Source organism: Catharus ustulatus, chromosome 21 (assembly GCF_009819885.2).
Source record: "Catharus ustulatus isolate bCatUst1 chromosome 21, bCatUst1.pri.v2, whole genome shotgun sequence".
Taxonomy (NCBI): Eukaryota; Metazoa; Chordata; class Aves; order Passeriformes; family Turdidae; genus Catharus; species Catharus ustulatus.
In genome coordinates this window covers 2,064,140-2,088,074 of record NC_046241.1, presented here as the reverse complement: position 1 = coordinate 2,088,074, position 23,935 = coordinate 2,064,140, and the positions used below count along the sequence as shown (strand labels likewise).

Below are 23,935 nucleotides of genomic sequence, written 5' to 3'. Positions count from 1 at the left end.
TCCCACAGCAGAGCATCCCCCACACCCTGATGGTCCCAGCAGAGCATCCCCCACCACCCTGCTGTGCCCCACACACATCAGAGCACCCCCCAGCCCCAACCTGCACATGCACTGAGCTCACTGACTTCCAATCACATAATGGAACATCTGTGGGGATGGTAAAGGGAGAAAAAAATATCGATTCCAGAATAAAGTTTTCCAACTAAAATTCAACTTCTTTGATAACCCCAAATCAGGCTCATGCCTCTACTGTGTATCAAAATTTGGGGGAAAAACAGCAACTAGATTATTTTAGTGCTTTCCCAAGCAAGACTGGGAAGATTCTCCCATTGGTTCAGGGAATCCCAGAAGTAAACATGGTGGGGGTTCTGCAGAGTGGATCCCAGAACTGTGCAGGACTGGAACTGGGAGGAGGTGGGGAGACCCTCAGAGGTGCAGTGGGAAGCAGGAAATGGTCACCAAAGAACTTCTCTACCATTGCTGATCCTTCTGTCATCTTGCAGGTGAAAAAACCCTAGAAATTGCTTCACTCCATGCCCCTGCTATCCCTGACACCCCAGCAGTGTCCCACCCTGCCCCCCAGGCCCTGCTCAGGGCACAGAATCACCTTCCTGGCGTTGTCTGCGTCTGACACGCTGTCCTTGCAGGTCCTGTTGTCATCCCCAGGGAACACAGCTGTCTGATCTGCTCCATGATCATCCTCCTCTTCCAACTCATCTGAGTCCTCCTCTTCAGAGTCCACATCGAGGCTTTCCCCGTTCACGTGGGGGCTGCCATCCCCCAGCTCCTTGTCACTCTGCAAGTCACCCAAGCACGAGATACAAACACAACATCAATTCCTGGGGCAGAGCAGCTGCATCCATCCCAGATTCTCCTCTGTGCTTGGAGCTCTAAAGCTGGCTCTGTGTCCCTCCAGAGCTCTGCCATGTGTCACCTCACCCTGCTGGACCTGAGGAGCACAAGGAGTCATCCCAGACTCACACAGGGTGCTCAGGGAGGAGAATCCCATTCCAACATGGAGGGGCAGCTCCACCAGGGATGCAGGAAGGTTTCTAGGGAATGGAAAGTTGTATCACATTGGGATTTTCATATCACTCCTTCAAATCCTAGCACAGGTCTCCTTGACTTCTAAGACCAAAACTTCAGGTCACAGCAAAAGCAGAATTTAATCAGGAACAAGTCCACTCTAAACTTTTGTAAGTAACCAAGTGTTTTTCTGTACAGCCTCAAGCAGCAACATGAGACCTTGAGGGCTAAAACAAAAAGGGGCATGCTTGAAACCTCTCCAGTTGCCCAGGATTCACAGGACAGGAGGGGAACATTCATTGAAAAAAAGTTTGTTCAGGAGTTGGTATCTGAACAGCCACTCTGGAACACTCTGGAACTTCCTGCTCTGGGCAGGAAGCTGTTTCCAGAAGAAGGAGACTCAGAAGGGAAGATGTTGATTCCTACAAGCCAGCACATCCCTGCACCTCCACGTGGGTTTGGTGTCCATAAAAAGGGACATGTAAGTGACAACAGACATGTGCAGTGGGCTCAGTGCTGCCCTTACCTTGGCACCCACAGAGGAATGAGTTATGCTCTTAAACATCTCTATCATTGTTCTCTGTTTTAACACTTTGGTCTTTTTCTTGGGAACCAGGCTATAGGTTCCCATTCTCCGTTTTTTCTTCCGAGATACTGCAGCAGCTGGAAAAGAGAAGCAGAAGGAACCCAAAGTTTGCTCAGGAATGAAAAGAAGGGACAGAGAATAGGGGCTGCACTGAGAGGGACTTTGGACTGGAGTGACAAGACAAGGGGGAATGGCTTCCCACTGCCAGAGGGCAGGGCTGGATGGGAGATTGGGCAGGAATTTTCCCTGGCAGGGTGGGCAAGGCTGGCACAGGGTGCCCAGAGCAGCTGTGGCTGCCCCTGGATCCCTGGCAGTGCCCAAGGCCAGGTTGGACAGAGCTTGGAGCCCCCTGGGCCAGTGGGAGGGGTCCCTGCCATGGTAGGGGTTGAAATGGGATCTGAAAGGCCCCTTCCCACCCAAACCTTCTGTGGTTCTATGAAATCACACCTGAGGGCACGACCTGACAAAACTTCCCACTTCAACTGATTTCTTTCCAATCAAGCAGAAGATGACACCCATGGATGTGCAGACACACAGACAGCTTCCTGCCAGGGCTGCAGAGCTTCCCAAACTCTGAGTGCTCTCTGCTCACTCCTTCTGGCCCCTCCAGCAGCACAGAGAGCATCAAATCCTTAAATCATCCTGCATTTGGCAGTGCTACTGATGTTGTAGGAGGCTGAATGGAATCCAATTGCTCAAATTGAGACTGCAAGGCCAACAATACTGACTGACAATGGAAGCAATCTGACAATAACTGAAGAACACAGAGGGAAAAGGCACCTTACATAAAGAGTTGTTTGCCATCTAACCTCATTTCACACCTACTATGGAAGTCTGTTTGATTCCTTTCACTCCTTTGATTGGGTCTTAATTTGTTAAGTCTCCCTCTTGGCCTTCTAATCACACCAGACATCACAGCTCCCTGCCTGCTGCTGTCTTTGGTGACTGCACAGCAGAAGGATGCTTGGTGCAGGCTCTTCTAGGAACAGCCAGCTTCAGCACCACTGTTATTGTATGCACTTGCACAGCCTGTTCTTCATCTTCCATGGTAATGAAATTTCACCAGAATTTATGAAGAGACCGCTAAAAAATTCTGTGAACCCAATTAATTTTATTTATAAGGCTGTAATTCTTGGTAAGCAGCTGTGGAGATATTCAAAGCCCTACAGAATTGATAGAAACTGCTTCAGAACATCCCAGAGGAAAAAAGGATCAAAGTGTCTCCTGTAAGAAAAGCTTTTAGCAGAGGCAAGGAAGAGAAACCTGGAGGAGACTGAGTGGCAAAAAGGTTTTAATCCTTGTTAACCTCCTCATCTCCCTCTCAGCCTCACACACAGGTTTGGGAGGTGGGAGCTGCTCAGGATTCCAACATTCTAAGCCTTTCCTTTTTACCTGTCTGTGCCTTGGTGGTGGCCACATAGCTCTGGTTCTGAGGTAGTGACTGGTGAAGGCCCGGGAGAGAGGGCAACGACAACGGCTTCACAAAGTCCAGCATGTTCTCAAACTCCTTCTCCTTGGATTCCTTCTGATCTCTGCTGTCTCTCCCATCTTTGGGGTCTTTACTTACATGCTGGAAAACAAAAGGCAGTTAAATCTGAGTTTCTGCATTGAATAAGTAATTTTTTAAAATTAGGAAATTAATTTAATTCCTTTCTCTCAACCAGAATCACTTTCCTCTGAAGGCAGGACCAGCAGGAGCACACAGCCCCTCCAGCACATCAGGGGACTTTGCCTCAACACTCCCAGCCTGGCTGAGGTGACTCCCTCTGGAGCTGAAGGCTGTGCAGGTCACAGAGGTCATGACCAGGAGCAGACCCTGCTTTCCACAGCTCTGGGTGGCTCTGGAGAAGAGGAACCAACTCAAGCAAAGCACTCCCTGGAACATGCCCTGAGCATGGCTGTCACAGCAACACTCCTGCAGAGCTGTTTCAGAGGGGCAGGCAGCAGAGGAAAGGGATCTTTCCTGTTGGACAGCATTTGGCACCACTGAGCCTCAGCAAAGCTCCCCCTCCAGCCCAGCACACAACAAACACGGCAGAGCAGCTCTTTCCTCGACACTGAGGTGCATTGACAGAGAGCTGTCCAAGCTTCCCTTAACCCACGAATTCCCACTCCAGCTGCTGCCATTCCAAGCCCCAGGCAGGCCCCAGGCTCCTACTGCAAACCAAGGGGATTTTGGAGCTGCTCCTGTAGCCCCTCCCAGGCACCACAGGCACTCACATCTGCTCTGATTTGAGCTTGTACCCAATACAAAGTCAAAATCCTGCACCTCTGGTTATGAAAAAACAGTTCCTACAGCTCCACAGAGAATCATTTAGACTGGAGAAGACCTTTAAGGTCACCAGTCCAACCATTAACCCAGCAGTGTCAAGTCCACCACTCAGCCATGTCCCTGAATGCAATTTCTCAGCTTTTGATATCACTGCAATGTTTCCCTCCTCTAATTTAGGAAATAATCTCCTTCCTGAGTGTCTAACTCCTTTTTATGTACCCTAAAAGCCTCAGACAGAGAGGTCCAGACTGTGTTTGTGTTTCCTTTTTCCATCTGTGTTTATTCTTTAAGCAGACATGGCTTGGTTTAATGGTGCTTTTATTCCTGTGCCTTTTGTGTAGTGTGGCAAAGGGAAGTCAAGGTCAGGGTAAGACCCCTTGTCCAGTTCACTGAAAGATTTTCCTGTTATAGCCCAGCAAGGAGGTACCTGGTGAGAAAAGGAAACAAATGGAGGAACATGAAATAAAGTTCCTGCTTGTCCTTCTCTGCCACAGTGTCGACAGACACCGGGGTGAAAGCTGCCTCTGCTGTGACATTTTACACTGGATTTACTCTGATTTATCCCACTGCATCCAGCTGTGCAGCAGGCAGGTTTGGCAGAGCTGCTCCAGCAAAACAAGAGCACAAGCAGCAGAACACAAGGAAAGGCTGGGAGAATTGGGATTGTTCAGCCTGGAAAAGAGAAGGCTCTGGGGACACCCCACTGTGGCTTTCCAGTACCTGAAGGAGCTACAGGAGAGACTCTTCACAAGGGCACAGAGTGCCAGGACACAGGGAATGGCTTTTCGAGGGTTAGATGGGATATTGGGCAGGAATTGTTCCCTGGCAGGGTGGGCAGGGCTGGCACAGGGTGCCCAGAGCAGCTCTGGCTGCCCCTGGATCCCTGGCAGTGCCCAAGGCCAGGCTGGACATTGGGGCTGGGAGCAAACTGGGACAGTGGGAGGTGTTTCCATGGCAGGGGTGGCACTGGATGAGATTTAAGATCCCTCCCAACCCAAACTTTCCATGATTCCAAGGTTTAAGCGCTGCTCCACTTGCAGAACTTTTCCCAAGGGACTTGTGAAGCAACAGCTGCAAAACCCCAACAGAAGGAGGAGTGGAGGCGGAAGCAGGGCCGGAATAAAGAGCAGGAAGCAATAAAAGCACTCGGGCTCAGCCAGGCACCCCAGCCCTGCTCTCAGCAATGTGACCTTGGCAACAAACGGGGATGAGGCTCGTTCCCCTAATTAGGCTGTGCCACGTGTGTGGTGCTGGCAGAGCCAGGCCCAGCAAAGCTCTAACGATAATCAGAAATGACCCACAGCAAAAGGCCATCAAAGTGCCAATGATTCCTGCATCAAGCCCATAACTTCTGGCTCAATTGCCACAGCTTTTCTAAAAGGGCAGCAAGTCTTGGATTAACGATTTCAAAGACGACAAATCCACCATAGCCTTTGATATGTTGTTCCAATGCTTAATTGCTCTCACTGTCAAATAATTAAATGCATTATGCTTTTGCAACTAAATTAAAAAGCCCTGTCTCATCAGAACCTCTCAGTCCCAGGAGATACTTATGGACTATGACCAACTTCTCTTTTTTTCTTTAAACTTTCTCTTCAATAATTTTAATAGAATGAGCAAATTAAATGGCCATAGGATCATTTTCTGAACCTTGGATCATTCCTGAGTCTGCTCTCACTTGTTCTACCCCTTAAAAATGCACGTCAGGAGTGCAAGGCACAGTATGCCAAGAATAGTCTCAACAATACTATTTATACCTCTTAAAAGTCCTGAGTTTATAGATCTAAAGGTTAACAGTAACTCTTGGCTACACAATTATTCTGAGAATTCCCAAGTCCCCTGAAATATCCAATGCTTTCCATTTCTAACTCAAAATTAGAAAAATGAGCTTGGGACAGGCAGATCTGGCACAGTGTAAACAAGGGCTGCAGTCTGTGTCCTTTAAGTGCAGCTTTTTGGTCTTTGACAAAAGGTGCTGTTACTCCCAAACACCAGGAATTCACACTCAGGCCATGCCAGGCTGCATGGAAGAATACAATCCAATTTTTAAATTAACAAGTATTATGCTATTAGCTTGGGGTTTTTTCTCTCCTTCTGTAATTACAACACAGAAATAAATTTAAAATCATCAACAGGTTACATGACAACTGCTAAATGTGACTTTTTCATGGCAATTCTGCTAAAAGTTTTTTTAAATCGAATTAAGTCTTGTGAGATAAAGATTTACTTGGAGACATATGGCAATGATAAAAAAAACAAGAATTCCTAGAAAGGGGAGAAGAGATCTCTCATCTGTATAAAAATATTACATCTAAGGATTGTAATAAAAAGGATCAGCACAAAATTTTTAAGTCAGTTCTCTCACCAGCTTTCCTGGTTCTCAGCTACATAAAACAGTTGCATCTTTGCTGTTCTTATTAAACAGGTTTTATCCACAGTTTGAGAGAAGTACTGAGGGCAGAATCCCACACAAAGGAAACTCCAGGATGCAGTTTGAGCTCCCTGTGGTCACATGTGGGCCACTGAAGGCCAAGGAAGGACTATAAATGAGAAAAAGAAACTGCAACACCAACATCTGCACTTGTTGCAGCTTCTCATGTGGTGTCAGCTCATCCTATGCAAAAGACTGCAAAGTCACAACTTCATGTAGGGAACAGTGAAGAGGGTGAGCAGATATTCCAACATTTCTAGCAATGGTTGTGCCTGGAAATAGGAAAAATGGGATCACCACTATGTCCAACCCCACTGTGAGAAATACAGCCAAGAAAACTGCTTAGACTGGGGCAAGCACACAATACTTGATGTGTTCACAAAAATTCAACTCAAGGGCTGTCTACTTTTAATGGGATCTACCACATTTCTATTATTGGCACAGAAGTCCACAACAGCAGCAGGGGGAAGTTATTAAAATGGCAAAAGACAGAATACCCTCAGTTGTTTTGGTTTTTTTTCCTGAAAGCAAAACTACAGAGCAAACCACCCTCAGTAATGGACCCCTGTGCTGGTTCTATAAACTCCACTTGGCATTTTTCCCACTGCCCAGCATCTAAGGGATCTTTCCATCACTAAAACCAGCAAGCTGGGAGAGAAACCAGGGTGTTGGTGGAAGGACACAGGCACAGGAGCAGGGCAGCTCTAAGAGCACTGCAGAAGGGCTCTCAATGCCTGAAACCACCTCAGGCTTAGATGATGAGCTCTCCTAGTTCTCTGCTTTGCAGGACTTTCATCTCCAGCAGACAACAAGCTGCAAACCAGAGCCAACTGGGCAGGACTGCCACTGGGAACAGGGCAGTGCCAGGCAGCAGCTCTGCCTCTCCATCCATCAGGAGCAGGGTGGGGAGATTTGCTCTGCCTTTGAAAAGTGCAAAGCAGCAGCTCCCAGGGGATCTGCCTCTAACAACTGGTGAGTGGTGGTTAAGCAAGAAATATCAGTCTGCTATAAAAAATTGATCACAAGCAGATGATAGTGCCTGTAGGAGCTGTAGTGGTACTGCTCTGCCTTTTCTCTGCTGCTGCAGGATTGTGTTTTTCACGGCTGAATTTCAGGAACCTGATCAAGCCTTACCTTGGGGCAACAAACCTGCAAGGCTTTGGTCTTAGTCTAGATCAGACCAGCTGCAAGGCTGAGCCACCCTTCATTAGCTGATTAACGTGTGTCCATTAGAGGAGGGATTCCATTGTGACTTGATTACAATTGCACTGATCTGGGTGCAGTCACATATCTACACAAAAACATGATTCAGGCAGCCAGGTTGAGCTTAAATGTGGCCCAAAGCTGCACTCTGTGTTTCTGAAGCAGAGCACTCAGAGCACTCAGGGCTGTGGATCTCATCCCTGCACCAAGCTGCACCAAGGCAAGGGAGCGTCACACATCAGTCAAAACGAAACAGGGGAGCCCAAGCCAGATGTGCCACCAGGGCTCCTGACAGGAACAAACCCCTCTGCTGGGGCCAGGGCTGTTATTTCTGTGGGCTGTGGTCAGAGCTGGGGCAGCACCTCCAGCCAGCACGGCAGCCTCAGCAGCACCAGCACAACCAGTTACATATCAAATTAAATGTACTGCCCAACGACCTTCATTCTCACTTCCCTCTGCAGCAACCCCTCTGTTTAAGGAACTCAATTGCAGCATTGTCACTCCTGAAGATTTCCCATCAGGGAAGATGGGGAAAGGTCAGAGGAGCCCATGAGGAGCCCTGCAACCCCTGGCTGCCACCTGCCTGGCCCCAAGAGATGGGCACAGGGTGTCCTCTAGACCAGAGGCTCCTGCAGAGCAGCCCCAGCCCAGGACAGCACAGCAGCAGCTGTGTGCACACACAAAGGAGGCAGTTTAAAAGCTCTGGGATCAGGTATGGCAATGCTACTTAATGGAATAGTCTGATGAATATTGGTAGAAAGATCAACAAAGACCAAGACCAAGCAAAGCATCTCCTGCTCCAAGAGCTTCCTCCCTGCCCACACTGTCTCCCCCAGTTAAACTGGCACCTGGCATTTTGGGGACACACTGTCAATGAGGCCAAAACACTCTCTTAAAGGATTTTCCTGACCCAGTCCTCTGCACAGCATAAAAAATACCATCAGAGACACACACCCCAAACTCCAGCCTCATGGCCACCAAGGAAAGGAAACACAACTTGGGATTTCTAATTCATCCATCTGCTCCTCCTGTCTCCAAAGGTAACTCTGGAATGCTCTCAGGACCTTTATCATCCTTTATCCCTTCTGTTTTACTGAAGTAAAGCTCAGAAACTGTGGTTCCCAAGCAGGAGGGGCCTTCTCCAAGCACAGCACACAAACAGACACACACTTGCCTTTCAGTCTGCTGCCTGGCCCTGGAAACTTTTGGGCTCTTAACAGGGCTGTAAAATGGATTGGGAGTGAAAGAAACTTTCTTCCAGAAGGGCAACACTTGTGTTACTGCTCTATTCAGAAGAGGAACAGAAATGATGCTGTCAACAACTCTTCTGAGGTCTCTGTTCAAAAACCACCTTAACATGCGACAACATCAATTAAAATTGTCACCTGTTTCAGATTCAGCTTCGATCCCAATTCAGGAAGAAACTCCTAGACAGAGAAAAAGCTGGTTAAATTGGTGAGAAAATTCTCTTCTTCCTTTCAGAGACCAATTCACATGTGCAGGAAAAGGCTACCAAGGTCCCCTGACAGCTATTGCATTACAGAAAACAATTTTTTGGCCCCAGTGGGTTTCTGCAGGAGCCAGGGGGAACAAATGTTCACACTTTGCAGCAGCAAAGGCAAAATACCTTCCTCCCCTCCTCCCAGGCAGAACAGTTCTGCAAGAACAGTTTCACCAAGAAAACAACAATGCCCTAAAAAATATTAGCCAAGCAAACTACTGAGTCCTCTAATATCAGCTCCTGGGTGATTTCCACAATTTATTTTCTGGGGTACAGCACCTGATTTCATGGAGGTTTTGAAGGGGAAAAGTTGTGAAGGTTGGTGCAGGAAAAGCTCCTGAGCTGAGGAGCCTCCTCTAAGCAGCTCAGCAAAGAAATAATCAGGATAGATAAATGACAACCAGCAAGCACTCTGCTGCTCCAAAGAAAATAGCATGTAAATTCCAGAGACAATGGGGAAAACTGAGGTAGTAATTATCAGGAAGGCTGAACACAACAGATGTTTTATTGTCTTGCAGAACTGAGATCAAATCTTGGGTTCCCGTTCAGCTGCAGAGGCTGAGGGGAGAAGGTGGGAACAGTCTCTTCTCACCACCCTTCTGGGAATGTTGCTTCTCTCCCTATTTTAAGCCCAAGGCAAATGGCCAGAGGAGCTGAGGACAGGCTATGTGCTTTCTAGAGCAGCCCAACAAGTGCAGGCTTTGGTTTTTTGAAGCTGCTTTTGTCGTGTGAGCAAAGAAGGATCACCAGCAGCATCCCAGTGAGCTCTGTCCCAGCGCTCCAGAGACACTTCCAGAGACAAACCTTGAAACCCAAGGGGCTGAATAAAAATATTCTTCTGATGAATCATAAAATATGAATGAGGGAAACACTCCCTCCCAACCTAGCAGTTGCCTTTTAGGGAGGGAATTGCCTCTTTCAATTGCTCAGCCCCATGGCATCTCTATCTGTGGTAAATTCCACAAGGGTCTGGGGGTTTGCCCAGCCCAATTCCAGTGCAGAGGGGCTGGAGGCAGCTTGGACTGCAAAGCCTTCCTTGGGGAAGAGACATCCTGGTGGGAGATTGATGAAGCACATGAGGAGAGCTGAATTCACTTGCAATTCTTGCAAAGAAACCACTTTTTAATAGTTTCTGTGCAAGCCAGGAAACAGAGCTGGGGTGAGAGCAGAGAATTCAAACACAGCCTGGGCAAGGCAGAGGGGAAATGAGTGCTATGGGGGGCTGGCTGGAAATCCTGGCAGGCAGGTGTGGCTTCTGCTCCTCTCCTGAGCCTGGAGCCACAGGTTGGTGATCCTGCTGTGCTCTTTGGACTCCCAGCTGCTGCTGGAGGCACAGGTGGTGCCACAGCCAAGGACCTTTCCCTATCTGGGGCTGGCGAGGTGCCACCCCTCTCTTTGCCCTTTTTTCTCTCTCTTTCCCTGCTCCAGACCACAGGGCCTCCCAGCTCTGAGCCCTTCACACCTCACCACTGCTGTGCTGAGAAGTGGGGACATCTGAGGGCCTTTGGATCTGCTGGATCACAGCACCAATGCATTCCACCGACCTTGCCACAGCAGCTTCCTTGCATTTCTGGGAATGACTCCCATGGCTAATCCTCCCCTTGACCTAAAGGCCAGTCTCCCTCCACCCTCAGACACTGCACAATGAGAGGATCCAGCTCACTACAATCATACAAAGCATCACAGAAATGAAAACCAACTGCTTAAAGTGGAGATCTGTCTGTTGCAGGATGTATTCCCTACCTCTGGTAAATACCAAAAAAATAACCAAACTTGTCCCATGACAAAGAAAGGCCCATTTCTGTCCTCCCCACTATGATATGAATGCACCAAATGACATCTCCTTATGCCTCCAAAACAAAAAGCAGGGCTCTGCTTTATTAAGTGATGGTAAATCTACCCCTAAGATTCTGGAGAGAACATTTCCCAACGACATGGAGAGAAAACATCATCTCTTTTAGTCCTATAATGATTCCTACAGCAATGCAATCAAGCTGCCTCACAGATCTTGACAGATTCTGAGCTTAGGAGGAGCCTCAAGTTTACATGCTATGCTTAATTTCCTTTGGGTTGACCTTAGAAGAAATCCAGTTTGTTTCACAAGCAGCTCTGGATGTCAGCAGAGGCTGATGAGCAATAGAGCCATGAGAGAAAGGCCATTTAGTGTCTCACATAGATCTGGTGGAGAAGGCAATTGATCAATTATATATTTAGAAACACACTGGGGATGGGAGCTGGTGGTGGCCATGTGACCATCTATTTTAACATCTCTGTCTATGTGAAGAGAAAAAATTAAAATAAATCAATAAATATATATTTAAAAAAAAAAATCCACTCAGCGGGCGAGCTCTGAACACCACGTGTTGCCATGCAGCCAGGTATCCCTCAGACCCCCAGAGAAAGCCAAGAGCAAGGCCAGCAGCAGCAGCTTGTGCTGGGCAGGTACATTACCAGGCTGGGGGTGGGTTTAGGCATTGTCTTCCGTGCTCGGTGGACCTTGACTTCAGCGTTAGCAGCGGGGCCTTTTTTAGCATCCGTGTCCTTACTGCCCTCCCCGAGCTTGCTTGGCATCGTGGCTTGGAGCTGGGCAAAGGACCCCAGAGTTCTGCCTTTGCCTGCTCCTCCAGGCAGGGTTTTTGCAGCATGGCCAGTGAGAGAAGCAAAGCTGGTAGTCCTTAGAGGCTGCTCCTGTGCCATCTGCTTGGTTAGGATATATCCATTGCTCCCTGTGACAGAAGTCTGTGTGAAGTCATTTGCTTTCAGATGGTTTTGCTTCCCAGGCTCGCTGTCCCGCTCCGAAATGCCGTTTTCTGCTATCCTATTTAATTTAGTAGTAGAGTCCTGCTGGCTCACTTTCGTGTTGTCCTGAGTGTTTTTCGCTGGGTTTGGGTGGCCCCCACCCTCGCTGTGCTCACAGGAACCGTTGGTTTCACCATCTACAGCCATTTTTGGTTCCCCCACTTGCTTTTCTGTAGCGCTTTCATCTGCAGCCATGGCATTAAACCCTGGAGGGAGAGGGAGGAAGAGAAGAGAAAAAGGTCACAAGTGGTGTTGAATCTCCCAAGGGAAGGTACAGCTACTCACAGTGTAAGAGCAACCCTCTGCTCCAGCACCCTGTCTGATGTAAATCATAGAATCCCAGAATATTCAGGGTTGGGAAAGACCTCCAAGATCATCCAATCACCACCACATCAACTAAAGCACAGCACTGAGTGCCAGGTTGTTCCCTCACCCACCTGCCCAGCCCTCCTGGATCCTCACACGGTCGCATTTGGGGTGGGTGGCCCAGGTGACAGCTGTGCACTTACTTGTCTCAGCTGCAGATGTGGCCATTTATTCCCAGCAATGGATTTTTCAAGGTAAATATTATCTCTGGCTTTTCCAATAACTGCATTTATTGGCCCATATGTCAACACCTCACCTGGCAAACAAAACTCTGCCCCATCTTGCATCCGGATCTCTGGTGAAGCCCTTCCCAAAGCCAGACACGGAAAGCTTTGCTGGTAGGGCTGTCCCAGTGAGCTTTTTGCGGCACACACACAGCCCAGCAGCCAAATGTCCACATCAGGGCTCTGCTGCTACAGGAACATCCCAAGGAGTAACTCCCTGGCTATGCCAGCTCTGAATGTTGTTCAGTGGGAATTGGCTCTTTCAGCATGACAAAGCACAACAGGATCAGGATTCCTGGTGTCATTTCAGAGGTAGCAGCAGAAGTAAACACAGGAGTGAAGCATGATAAATGCATTTCTAGACTAAAATAATTCTGTGACTCAAATGCAGCAAGGTTTTTGCAGCCTGACAATGCCCATATAAAATATTCTTTTTCCTTCCCTTCCAAACATTTCCCTGTTCATCCAGCAATGACTTTGTCCCATCAAAGATTACAAATCCAAGCTGAAAAAATCCAACTATGAACGTCATGTACTTGCAGGAAACTTTCTGACATGACAACCCAGCAGCTCCCCAGGCAAGCAGAAGTGATAACAATTCATTGGCACGCTCAGTGCAATGATTACATCAACCTGCTGTTAGGGATTCCTTGGTTTGTTTTCCTTCCAGAGACCAGACAGTTATGAAAAGCAACACAAGAAGTACAGGGAGAGCTCTGTCAGAGCAGGGGGGATTGATTCAAACCAGCTCCCATCAAAGCAATTTTCACCTACAGGATCCAGAGAGCCTGGAGTCACACTGGAGGAACAGGTAGACCTGGGTATCAGCACCTCCTTTCACACTGCCCACAAAGCACAAAGGGCAAGGAAAACATTTCTGAGTCCCAGAATCAAGGTTGGAAAAACCTCAGAAACCATCGACTCCAACCTGTGACCAACCCCCACCTTGTCACCCAGCTCAGAGCACTGAGTGCCACATCCAGGGGCTCCTTGGACACCTCCAGGGATGGGGACTCCAAACCTCCCCAGGTACCCCCTTCTGATGAAGAAATTCCTGCTGCTGTCCAGCCTGAGCCTTCCCTGGCACCCTGAACCTCCCCTGGCCATTCCCTCTCTCCCTGTCCCTGTTCCCTGGAGCAGATCCCAAATCCCCCCCAGCTGTCCCCTCCTGTCAGGGAGTTGTGCAGAGCCACAAGGGCCCCCCTGAGCCTCCTTTTCTCCAGACTGAGCCCCTTCCCAGCTCCCTCAGCTGCTTCACAAATGTCTCTTCTGACCTGGCAAGAGCCTGGTGCCAGGCTAATATAAGAAGGACCACCAGGATACTGGGATGACAAGACCAGCTCCAAGCACAGGCAGCTCCCTGCAAAGCTGAGCAGGGAGGGGACCCAGCAGCACCCAGCTCACCAGAACAGCTCTTCCCAAAACTCACCCAAATTCCATTTCCATTGGGGAGAAAAAAATAAAAACCCTCCCCCTTTTTCTACCCTTTTTTAATACATTGCTTAGTCCATCTTAATCATGGAACCACAGAGAATCCTGAGCTGGAAGGGACCCCACAGGATCCCCCAGCCCAGCCCCTGTCCCTGCCCAGCCCCCCCAACAATCCCAGCCTGTCCATCCCTGGCAGCGCTGTCCAAACGCTCCTGGAGCTCTGGCAGCCTCGGGGCCGTGCCCATTCCCTGGGGAGCCTGGGCAGTGCCAGCACCCTCTGGGGGAAGAACCTTTCCCTGATATTTAATTTCTCCTTCCCACTGTGTTGACTTGAAAGATTTGGGTACATTTCCTGCCCAAACAGCACTGGCAGCTCGAGATTCTAAAAGTGATGCATTCCAGTATCTCAAACAATCTCATTATTCCCTAAACTTCTGGGGTTTTGCTTCCCATCTGAGATTTAAAGACATTTCCAGCAAACTGAAACTTTCTTAGGCCTGGTCAGTACCTGTGAAGCATCCAATCCAGCCTCTAGATGGTCAGTGCTGAGCTCACACCAGGGGTATCTCAAAGACCTCCTGCAGCATCTGACCCCTCCAGCCTCAGGCTGCCCATCAGTGAAGAGAGGGACAATCCTGATGTTCCTGATCTCCAGCTGAAAGCCACAGATGTTGGGCACAAAGCATCCTGCAGATGTACCTGGAAAGTCTCCAAACCCTGAGCAGTTACTGCCCTGGGGATCAGCTCTGGCCATTTTTCCTGATGAGACACTGCACTCAGAGATCCATTCCCCTAATTCCAGGCAGCCCAGCCTCGGATTGCCTCCCCTGTGGGCTCTGCTGGCTCCCAGCCTCCAGAGAGAGCTCCAAAACACCCAAAAATTGCTCCCCAATGCTCTCTGGAGCACACAGAGACACAAAGCTCACCTGCAGGAGCAGAGACTGAGGGTTCTCCAAGCAGGAATCAAAGTTATCACCTCCACCTGCTCCCTCTCACACCACCCAGACCTCCCTGTGTACAGAAAGAGGCACAAGGGTTTGTTTTTGATAGCAATAATTCTGGGAGAAGATAAAGTGCTCCTTTTTTTCACTGTTTTATTTAATTATTTGAAAAGCTGTGGGCAGAGGGAACCACAACTATGCCTTTATTCTTTCAATTCTTGTTTTTCTCTCTGCATTCAGGATCTTTAAAAGGCCATTTAAGCAATTATTGCAGCAAAGTCAGTGCCAGGGGAAAAAAAAAAAGAAAAGCAACAAAAAATAAGCTCTCTAACCACAGCTGGAGGTTTCTAGAGCTCAGCTTCAGGCACCTGGCTGAATGAAGCCTTCAATATTTGTTGATTTAAACACTGTGTTCTCCCACCAGAGCAGTCAAATAACTTCAGTGGCTGACTATGAGATAAACTGAATAAGCAGAGGGCAAGAATTGCTCTACCTGCCATGAAAGCAACCAAAACAACGTGAATTAGAGCACTGCCCTAGGGAAGCAAGTGCATTACCCCAGAAAGCATCACGGGCTTTATGAAAAATCCATGAAGCTAAAACTAAAATCACACACACACACTTATTTCCTTTATTGTGAAATGCAATCTGATTGATTGTGGAAGTGGCACCAGCCTTCCAAACCTGTGTGAACAGAGATTTGATGAAACAGAGATGTGGAATTTCTTCACAGCAGAGGGCAAGGACTGAGCAGGAAGAGAAACCATGTTTCCTTTCATGCAAACTCTGGTGATTTTATAGCACACAAGAATCAGTGGTTAGATTGGAAATGAATGCCAGATTTCAAAAGTGTTTAAAATGTATATGAGATTTAGATGCCTTAATCTCAAAGGAATACAAAACTTCTGCCTTTAGGTAACTTAGGAGCCTGAGTTCTGTTTGTAGAGGACATAGATTCATAGTTTATATCTAACTGAAAATTAGTTAGATTAAACTTTTTTAAGTACCTGTGTCTTTTTTAATTATGACTTCTCTTCATTACTATTGGAAATCTTTAGAACATTTATTTTCCATCTATCATGCTGCCTGTATCAAGGGGAATAAACCTTTCTGCTCTACCAATGCCATTATTTTGAGGGGTTTGAAAGGAAACAGCCTCCAACAAGCCTCAGACACTGTAAGCAGGATCCTCCCTTTCTTTGGGGCAAAACTCCCTCCATTCTGCCATTCCCTCTCCTGGTAGCACTAAAACAAACCCAAGAACAGTTTGGAATGGCATTGTTTCCTACACACTGAGCTCCTGCAAGAAACACCACCCCATCATCCTCATCTCCAGCACAAATTAAAGAGCTGCCCATGGAGAATCAGTTCATGTCAAGAGCTGCATCACAATTTGTAAGGCAACTCAAGTGAGCTGCTCGTGTTTTCCCAAGCAAGACACCTGCTCTGGTAACAGGAAAACAGGAATTGCCATCCCAGCTTCACCAAGGGCACCTGCACAGCACTGCTGAACAGGCACAACTCAACATATTTCACAGCCTTGCTGAACTCTGACCCACAGACAGGGATGGGAACACAAACCAGAGCCAGCAGGAGCCTCACAATGACAATAGTGAATCAAGCAGCCCACAGAAGCTCTTCAACAGCTCCAGACACCTAAAGAAACACTTCTTCCTTCTGTGACCTTTCCATCCCCCCTTTTTCATTCCCAAAAAAAAAGCTTCACTGAAAACCTGCTAAAATGCTCATTTCAAATACACCTCATGGCAGTGAGTTCTCCCCTTGAAAATGCTGTTCAGCAGCTTTTCTGCTCCTGTGCTGCAAGTGTAAGGGAATTATAAAAGTAAAGTTGGTATTTCTCTAAAATTTTACAGCATTCATCCCTTCTAAGTAGGCCAAAACAAGGTTTTCTGCACACTCAGTTTTCTCTTCAACTCGCTCACTGTTCTTTAATCTACAACCATCTCTTCTTTAATTAAAAAGAAATAAAAGGTAGGAAGTTCTAGCCTGCATTCATGAAGTGCAACCTTATTAATTAGAGGCATCCCCAATGCCAGATGTAGCAGGAAAAGCTTCTCCCATGGACCCCAACACTGCCTGAATGCCCATCCCAGTCTGGATTCATTTAAAGCCCAGGTAATGTGCCCAAAAGATTTACTGGTGATATTTGAAGTTGATACTGAGTTGGTACAAACTTCAAGTAAAAACATATTATTTAGGGGCTGGATACATTTTAGTAACACAAGGAATTTAACACTCAGGAAGTTGGGCTATTCCTCTGTCCCTGTGACTCAACATGGCAAAGAAAAGCCAATAATAAATTAAAATCCCTCCTCTGAATTACCAAGTCCTGCGAGCACTGCAGAGCTCCCAGCCCTCCCCAGGCTCAGGCAGAAGGGTTAGGCTCAAGTCACTGTCACAGAACATCACAGTCATTCAAAATGGAATTAAAATTCCCCCAAAGAAACCAGTCTCTGATGAAAGACAGGATGACACCCCTCATCTAATTTTAGGTGTCTAAAAGCATCTCACACTCCAGGGGTCCCTAAGCCACCACTGCAACCAGCAGAGAGAACCCAGAGCTCAAAAGCAGCACAGGCTGACTTTAAACATCTTCGGACAAACTCACCCCTGCCTGGAGCATGTCTAACCTGCCTGCTCCCATTTCTAAGCAGAAATGAGCTGGATTAATTCAGAATTAGAATGATAACTTAAAAAAAAAAAACCTAAATTAGGCAAAATCAAAGCCACCTCTGCTCTCCCAGCCCAGATGTTGGTTCCTCTTTGCTGTCTTTGCCTGCTGGGGTTTCCAGCCCTTTCAGCAGAGCCAGACCTGGGCTCCAGTCCTGCCCTGGAGCTCACCAGAGCTGGGTCCAGCCTGCCAAACTTATCTGTGAGCAGAGGCTGTCTAACAGATGTGTCACTGTCCCCACCAGCCATCCTGGCCACAATCACCTCTGTGGGGGCCCAAAGGGACAAGCACCCACAGAAACTTCCCATCTGAGGGAGGACAGCTATCAACTCAAAACTCAGTGCTACTCTGACACTGCTCTGAAAAAAAACAAAGGCTTAAATGTATTTTTGAAGTTTGGAGTTCAATGCTTGGTGAAACAAATTAAGGAAAGTACGCAAATGTTAGGAGCCCTTGTGCTCCAGGCCAAACTGCAGCCACCAGGTCTGAGGGGAAAGAGAGCAGAAAAGAAAAGAAATAGAAATATATTCTGCAATAAATGCACTTTACACATTTTCCTGAGCATCTTGGTGCTGAGGATTGGTGGAGGCAAGACACTCTCTGCCCATGGGATCCTCCAGGCATGCACAGAGCCCTCAGCACAGAGCCCAAGGAGAGCCAAGATGCTTCAGCTGCTGCAAGAGAAATGCTCAATCAAAGACAGGGTTTAAAAGGACTCAGCTTAAATGAACTAAGCAAAGATAAAGCTTAAGGGAGAAGCTCAGGATTTGGAAGTGCAGACTAAGAAGTGCATACAGCTGTATTTATATACACACACCACACAGATGTTCTACCTTAACCACTTTGCAGATCATCGTTAAAACAGCACAGATCCCACAGCCTTTGATCCAATACCCAACTGTCCTGCTGGATAAAAGTGAGAAAAGCACCTGCTTTTAATCTGTGTGTTACAGCACTTCCCTCCCCTCTTCCTGCTCTAACTCCAACAAAAAGGAAAAGTGCCAAGCAGGGAAGAGCCCAGCTGCCATCAGAAGGATGAAGATGTTGGAACTGGAACCACACAGATGAGGGAGAGGTGGCAGCTGGAGACCCTGAGTCCATTGGGAAGGAAAGCACCCCCTCCATCACTGAAGGCTGGAGAGGGCCCTGAGCAACCTGACCCAGTGAAGGCATTGCTGCCCATGGTTGGAACTGGATCATCTCTAAGGTCCCTTCCAACCCAAACCAGTCTGGGACTCTGGGATTCTGGGACTGAAGCCAAAAAAGCAGAGCATTTTGAAGCCAAGAAATGCAGACAAATGGGTTTTCAGGCAAAAATTCTTCTCTGGAGTGAGTTATTGATGGTCTGTTCTTCCCCCCAAGCCCTTATGAAGATAGGTTGGTGTCCAGGTATTTCCAGACCTGAGATGTCACTCCTCCCTGGGGCACTGTGACCCTACACACCAAGAGGCAAAACAGGAAAAGTAAACTAGAAAATAGGGAGAATCAACCTCTGCTGTGAGAGCTCCACACAGAGGTTACCCAGGTAGGGTTCATGGGATTCAGCACCTGGCCAGTGGGCTGGGAATGCTGGTGGGGACTCAGAATCACAGGGATTGGAAAGGACCTCTAGAGACCACCCAGCCCAACCCCTGCCAAGGCAGGGTCACCTGGAACAGGTGACACAGGAACATGTCCAGGTGGGTTTGGAATGTCTCCAGAGAGGGAGACTCCACACCATCCCTGGGCACCTGATTCAGAGCTCTTTTTCCCTTCCTCATGCTGAGGTGGAACGTTTTGTGTTTTAGTTTATGGCCACTGCTCCCTGTCCTGTCACTGGAACCACTGAACAGAGCCTGGCACCATCCTCTGACACCCCCTGGAGATATTTATGTGCATTAATCAGATCCCCTCTGAGACCTCTCTGCTCCAGACTAACCAGACCCAGCTCCTGCAGTCTCCCCTCATATGAGAGATGCTCCAGACCTCTCATCACCATGGTGGAACATCTCCAGTAGCTCCTTGTCTTTCTTGAACCATGAAGACCAGAATTGAACCCAAAACTCCAGATGTGGTCGAGTAGAAGGGAAGGATCATCTCCCCTGACCTGCTGCCCACACTAAAATGCCCTCCAGCATTCCCTGGGCCCTCCTAGCCCCCAGGACACAGATTGAACATTAACATTAAACTGGCACAACAGTTTAATGACTCAGAGCAGGTCAACAGCCTCCATGAAACTCATTCAGTCCTTAGCCATGGGATGGGGCTGTGGTGTCACAGCTGTGTCCAAGGGATGCTCCTGCTCCAGGCACATCCTTCCAGGGGCAAGGGTTCCAAACCCAGGGAATGCTTGGTGCACAGTTGGGTGAACATGGAAAACCCTGAAGCATCACTTTGCTCTGCCTGGCCTCCTGCTGTCAGCCTCAGCAGGGGATCCCAGTGCCAAGTACCTGAGGAGAGTAGATTAGTCCTTCCCTCCTTTCAAGCTGTCATCCCTGCACCTGGGAATGCAAAGGCTGCAGCTGCTCAGTGGAAAGCAGCACTTCCTGTGCTCACAGCAGCTTCCTACCTGCAACAAGAGGGAGAAAAAGGAAAAAAAGCCCCCTCCAGGAGTTTAAACCCCCAACAGTCTCTCAAAGCAGGCTGAAGTTTATGTGAGAGCAGTGACTGTGCACATCTCACCCAGCACTAGGCTCCAGCACTGTGGCTCTTGTAAAGCAGCTGCCTTGGGTGAAGGCTCAGAAACTCTGGAGTAAATGGAGACCTTCATTCCCAACACCCATTCCTGCTCCTTTGTGCTGCTGCTTTACTGGAACTTTCCACCCCTGGGCATGGGGAATCAGAAAAGGAGTGGTTTGCCTTGAAAGGTCAAGGGAGACGCAGAGCTGGGAGTGAAGCAAACGAGGAGAGCTGAATTCACTTGCAATTCTTACAATGAAACCACTTTTTAATAGTTTCTCTCTGAGTCAGACTAAAGACAATATGGCCTAATAAAAGCTTTTTTTCCATTCATCTCCCATCTCCCTGCCCCCTTCCCCACCCTGTCAAAGGGAAGTAGGGACCTAAGCTCACACCCACATGTAAAACTGAACTGGAACATTTCCCACGGACCAAAAAACAGCCTCATCACAGATTTTTTTCTATCTGTGTTGAGCAATTTTACACAGAAAGGGACACTGAGCCTAGTGAACAACTTCCACAGGTTGGGACTCACCCCCAGAACTGGAAACAAAAGTGCTGGAACATGCAAAAAGTTTGTTCCTACAAATACATGTTGCACTTAAGAGTTCAATTATTTCTCTTTATCAGGAGAAGGCAGAAGAGGACAGCCCAGGTGGGAACCACAGGGCATTTCTGCAATACCTCCCTTTGAGGAACAGAGAACAGAACACCACAACTGCCCACCCAAGGGCCTCCCACCCTGAGAGCACCCACCCCATCCCAAACACCAACAACCCTCCCCCAGCTGCTGAGATGTCCCAAATGAAGGCTGGCAGGCTGAGGACCACAGGAAAGGTCCATTGCCTCAAAGTAGCACATCAGTGAGGGCCAGGATGGATGGGGCTTGGAGCACCCTGGTCTATGGAAGGTGTCCCTGTCATGGAATGAGATGAGCTTTGAGGTCTCTTCCAGCCCAAACCAGTCTGTGAACCTGTGATTATGAACTGGGGCAGCTCAGCCCTACCAGAGCAGGAGCCTTCCCTGCCACAGATCTTCATGGAGATCTCCAACATGATGATGTCCACCAGTGCTGGAGCCAAGCAGTGCTCACAGGCACCACTGCAGCTGACAGCCCTTGAGGTCACACCCCTCAGCCAAGGCTTCAAGCTGCCTGAATTTCCTGTCCTGTCCTAAGCTCAAGCAAAGCTCAAGCTTGTACAGAGGTGGGACTGGTGCAAGGCCATTCAGAGGCAGCAGCAGAGCTATGGGATGTGCTACCACAATTCCAAATGGAACCTTTCTGAGTCAGGGGGGAGTGAAGAGGGGAAAACAGAGCAATTCACAGTAAGCTTTTAGCCCAAACAGCACCTTTAGGCAGCCTTTGGATCTGCAGCTTCAAGCCTCTGGAAATTTAAATTCCAAGTTTAATATTGACAGGTTACCTGCCAGGGGGGTTTTCCCAAAGGGAACACAATCCAGAGCAGGTTCAGTCACACCATGGCTCCCATCAAACACAGCCCCAGCAGCCAAACCAAACCAGTCTGTGCCACTGACAAAGATATTCAACAGCACCATGCTCCTCACTAAAGGGGAGTGACTGTTCAAGAAAACTTGAAAAGAGAAAGCTGAGACTTCAGGGTGCTTTTCCAGTCCTCACATCCCAGCTTCATCCCTGAGCCAGGAAACTGGGCTCAAAGAAACCATTCCATGCCATCCTGTGAGTGTGCTGGAATGATTTCATGCTCATGCAACAGTCAAAAATGTGAATTCTGTGCCAGCACTAAACACTGTTATTAACAGGCTTTTGGGCTGTGAACCAATGTTCTGGTGGTGATGATGCTCTGAGGATCCCAGCTGGGGAGCCAGGGGCAGCAGGGACAATGTCCCAGCACAGCACACACACCATGGTCTGTGACACTCTGTGTGCCTGCACAGGCAAGGACAAGTTCTGAACATTCCAGAAGAACAGAGATTCACATCTAGGAGCCTCCTTTTCCTGGGAACAGAGCTGGACAATAGACTGGAGTGGCTGGAATTTCAGCACTTTGTGAAGCCTCAAGACTGTTTCTGCACAGGGAGGGCTCTCAGCTTCCTTCTGACAAAGCATTTGCTCCAAGTCAAAATCAGTCAAGAGGCTCAGAAATGTCTCTTCCCACTCTCCTTTTGGATTTTTTACCTCCACAGATTCTTGACACCTTAAGATCAACCAAGAACTACACAAACAAGCAATCTCCCACAGGCACCTCCTGATACCTCAGACTTTGTCTCTGCTCTGCCCAGACCAGAGGTCCCTATGCCACCACTGCTGGCAGTAGAATTCCTGTGCTCCCAGTTAATATCCAAGCACCTGACACAGCATTCAGTATTTCTGCCTGTTCTAAGCTTTACTTTCTAACTAGAGCAGCTTGACAAAACATTATGCTGGACAGAAAAGAAAGAAAAAGCAATGCTGTACTCACACACAACTGAATTAAGTCCGAAATGTTGCTTCTAGATAAGAGTACAGATTTAGATGGGGCCAGTTCAGTGCTTTCCTAATGCTCTATTATAGAAAGGAGAACAAAAATACACCAAATCCCTGAAGAGCTGTGAGAAGTAACTAGTCCAGGAATAATAAAACCATGGAAAGAAAGGAGGGAGTTGGGACAAAGATAAAGGGTGGTGGGGCTTTTTTTCCCTAATCCCACTGACACATTCATTAAGCCCTTAGATTTGTGTGCATGTAACTCACAGACAACCCTGCAGGAAAAGACTTTGTGAATTGAACCTGTGCTGCATCCTGCACAGTAAAAGCTGCAGAACCCACACAGGAGCCACAAGGTGTAAGGTATCTGACCCCTCCAGCCACCCTGTAGCCATTGGGGCTGCTCTGCAGCAACAGAGAAACCCACAGCCAAACACAAAGTCAATGTTCCTAGAGGGAGGAAAAGGTCAATGTGGGGAGGGATCAGAGTTCAGCTAAAACCAGTCACACACACAGGAAGTTCAAAGTAACTCCTGTGTGCTTCACACCAAAGCATAAGTGAAAATTAGATCTTCTTCAGGGGAGTGGTGAGGGATGGACTGAAAAGCAAATCTGCATCTTTAGTGGAAGAGCCCTGCTGAGAATAAACACAGGAGAAGGCAGCCTGTGTTTGTGGGAGCACACCTGAGGTGCTGGGGGCACTGAGCACCTCTCCAAGCCCCCAGTTTTGTCCCCATCACGAGCCAGCTCTGACCCTCAAGCAGGGCAGGTGCTCACCTTCCTCTTTGTTGTTGGTGATGTCTTTCAGCAGCTCAGTCTTCATGCAGCTGTCTTTCCTTGGCTCTCCCTTACTCAGCACTGCTCGCTATGGGGGGAGAAAAAACAGAAATATCAGGTTGAGCTCAGTGCTCAGACACACGGTGCATTCAAAAGAAGAGACAATCATGGACACATCCTGTTTACAGCACAGCCAAACCTCCCTCTGCAAAATAAAGGCTGCCAGGAAGCTGCCACCAAGGCACAGGTCACAGATAAAACACGGCAAGGCTGGCCCCAGCTGACAGCCCAAGAAGCACAGGGGCTCCAGGCTGTGCCCAGGGCTGGCACCTCCCAGCTCAGGGCTGGATGCAGCCAGACAGATTTTCCCAGTGCAACGTGCCTGGGAATCCAGCTGAGTCCCCCTGCGTGAAAGGCATCTCGAGGAGGTGACTCTGAATCCCCTAAAACTTTTTAGGCTTTGGGTGGGGGAGGCAGATCTATCAGACTTCTCACTACAACCACATTTATCAATATTTCCAGCCCATGTGCTTTTGGTGGCTTGGTTGGGTTTTTTGGTAGCTCATTCAAATGAACACCCAA

The 23,935-nt window shown here is 48.2% G+C and overlaps 1 protein-coding gene across 14 annotated transcripts in view; it reads right to left on the bottom strand.

Moving 5' to 3' along the window:
* EHMT1 (euchromatic histone lysine methyltransferase 1) overlaps positions 1–23,935 on the bottom strand; it is a 274,314-nt gene that overhangs the window by 38,681 nt on the left and 211,698 nt on the right. For 12 of the 14 annotated variants that reach the window (XM_033077293.2, XM_033077298.2, XM_033077303.2 and 9 more), the window contains exons 2-7: positions 23,354–23,441; positions 11,471–12,024; positions 8,904–8,945; positions 3,005–3,182; positions 1,553–1,689; positions 608–796 (exon numbers count right to left, since the gene is read on the bottom strand). In XM_033077293.2, the coding sequence (XP_032933184.1) occupies positions 608–796; positions 1,553–1,689; positions 3,005–3,182; positions 8,904–8,945; positions 11,471–12,024; positions 23,354–23,441 (1,188 nt within the window). The remainder of the gene's footprint in view (positions 1–607; positions 797–1,552; positions 1,690–3,004; positions 3,183–8,903; positions 8,946–11,470; positions 12,025–23,353; positions 23,442–23,935) is intronic. The other 2 variants (XM_033077304.2, XM_033077292.2) reach the window with 1 other exon arrangement.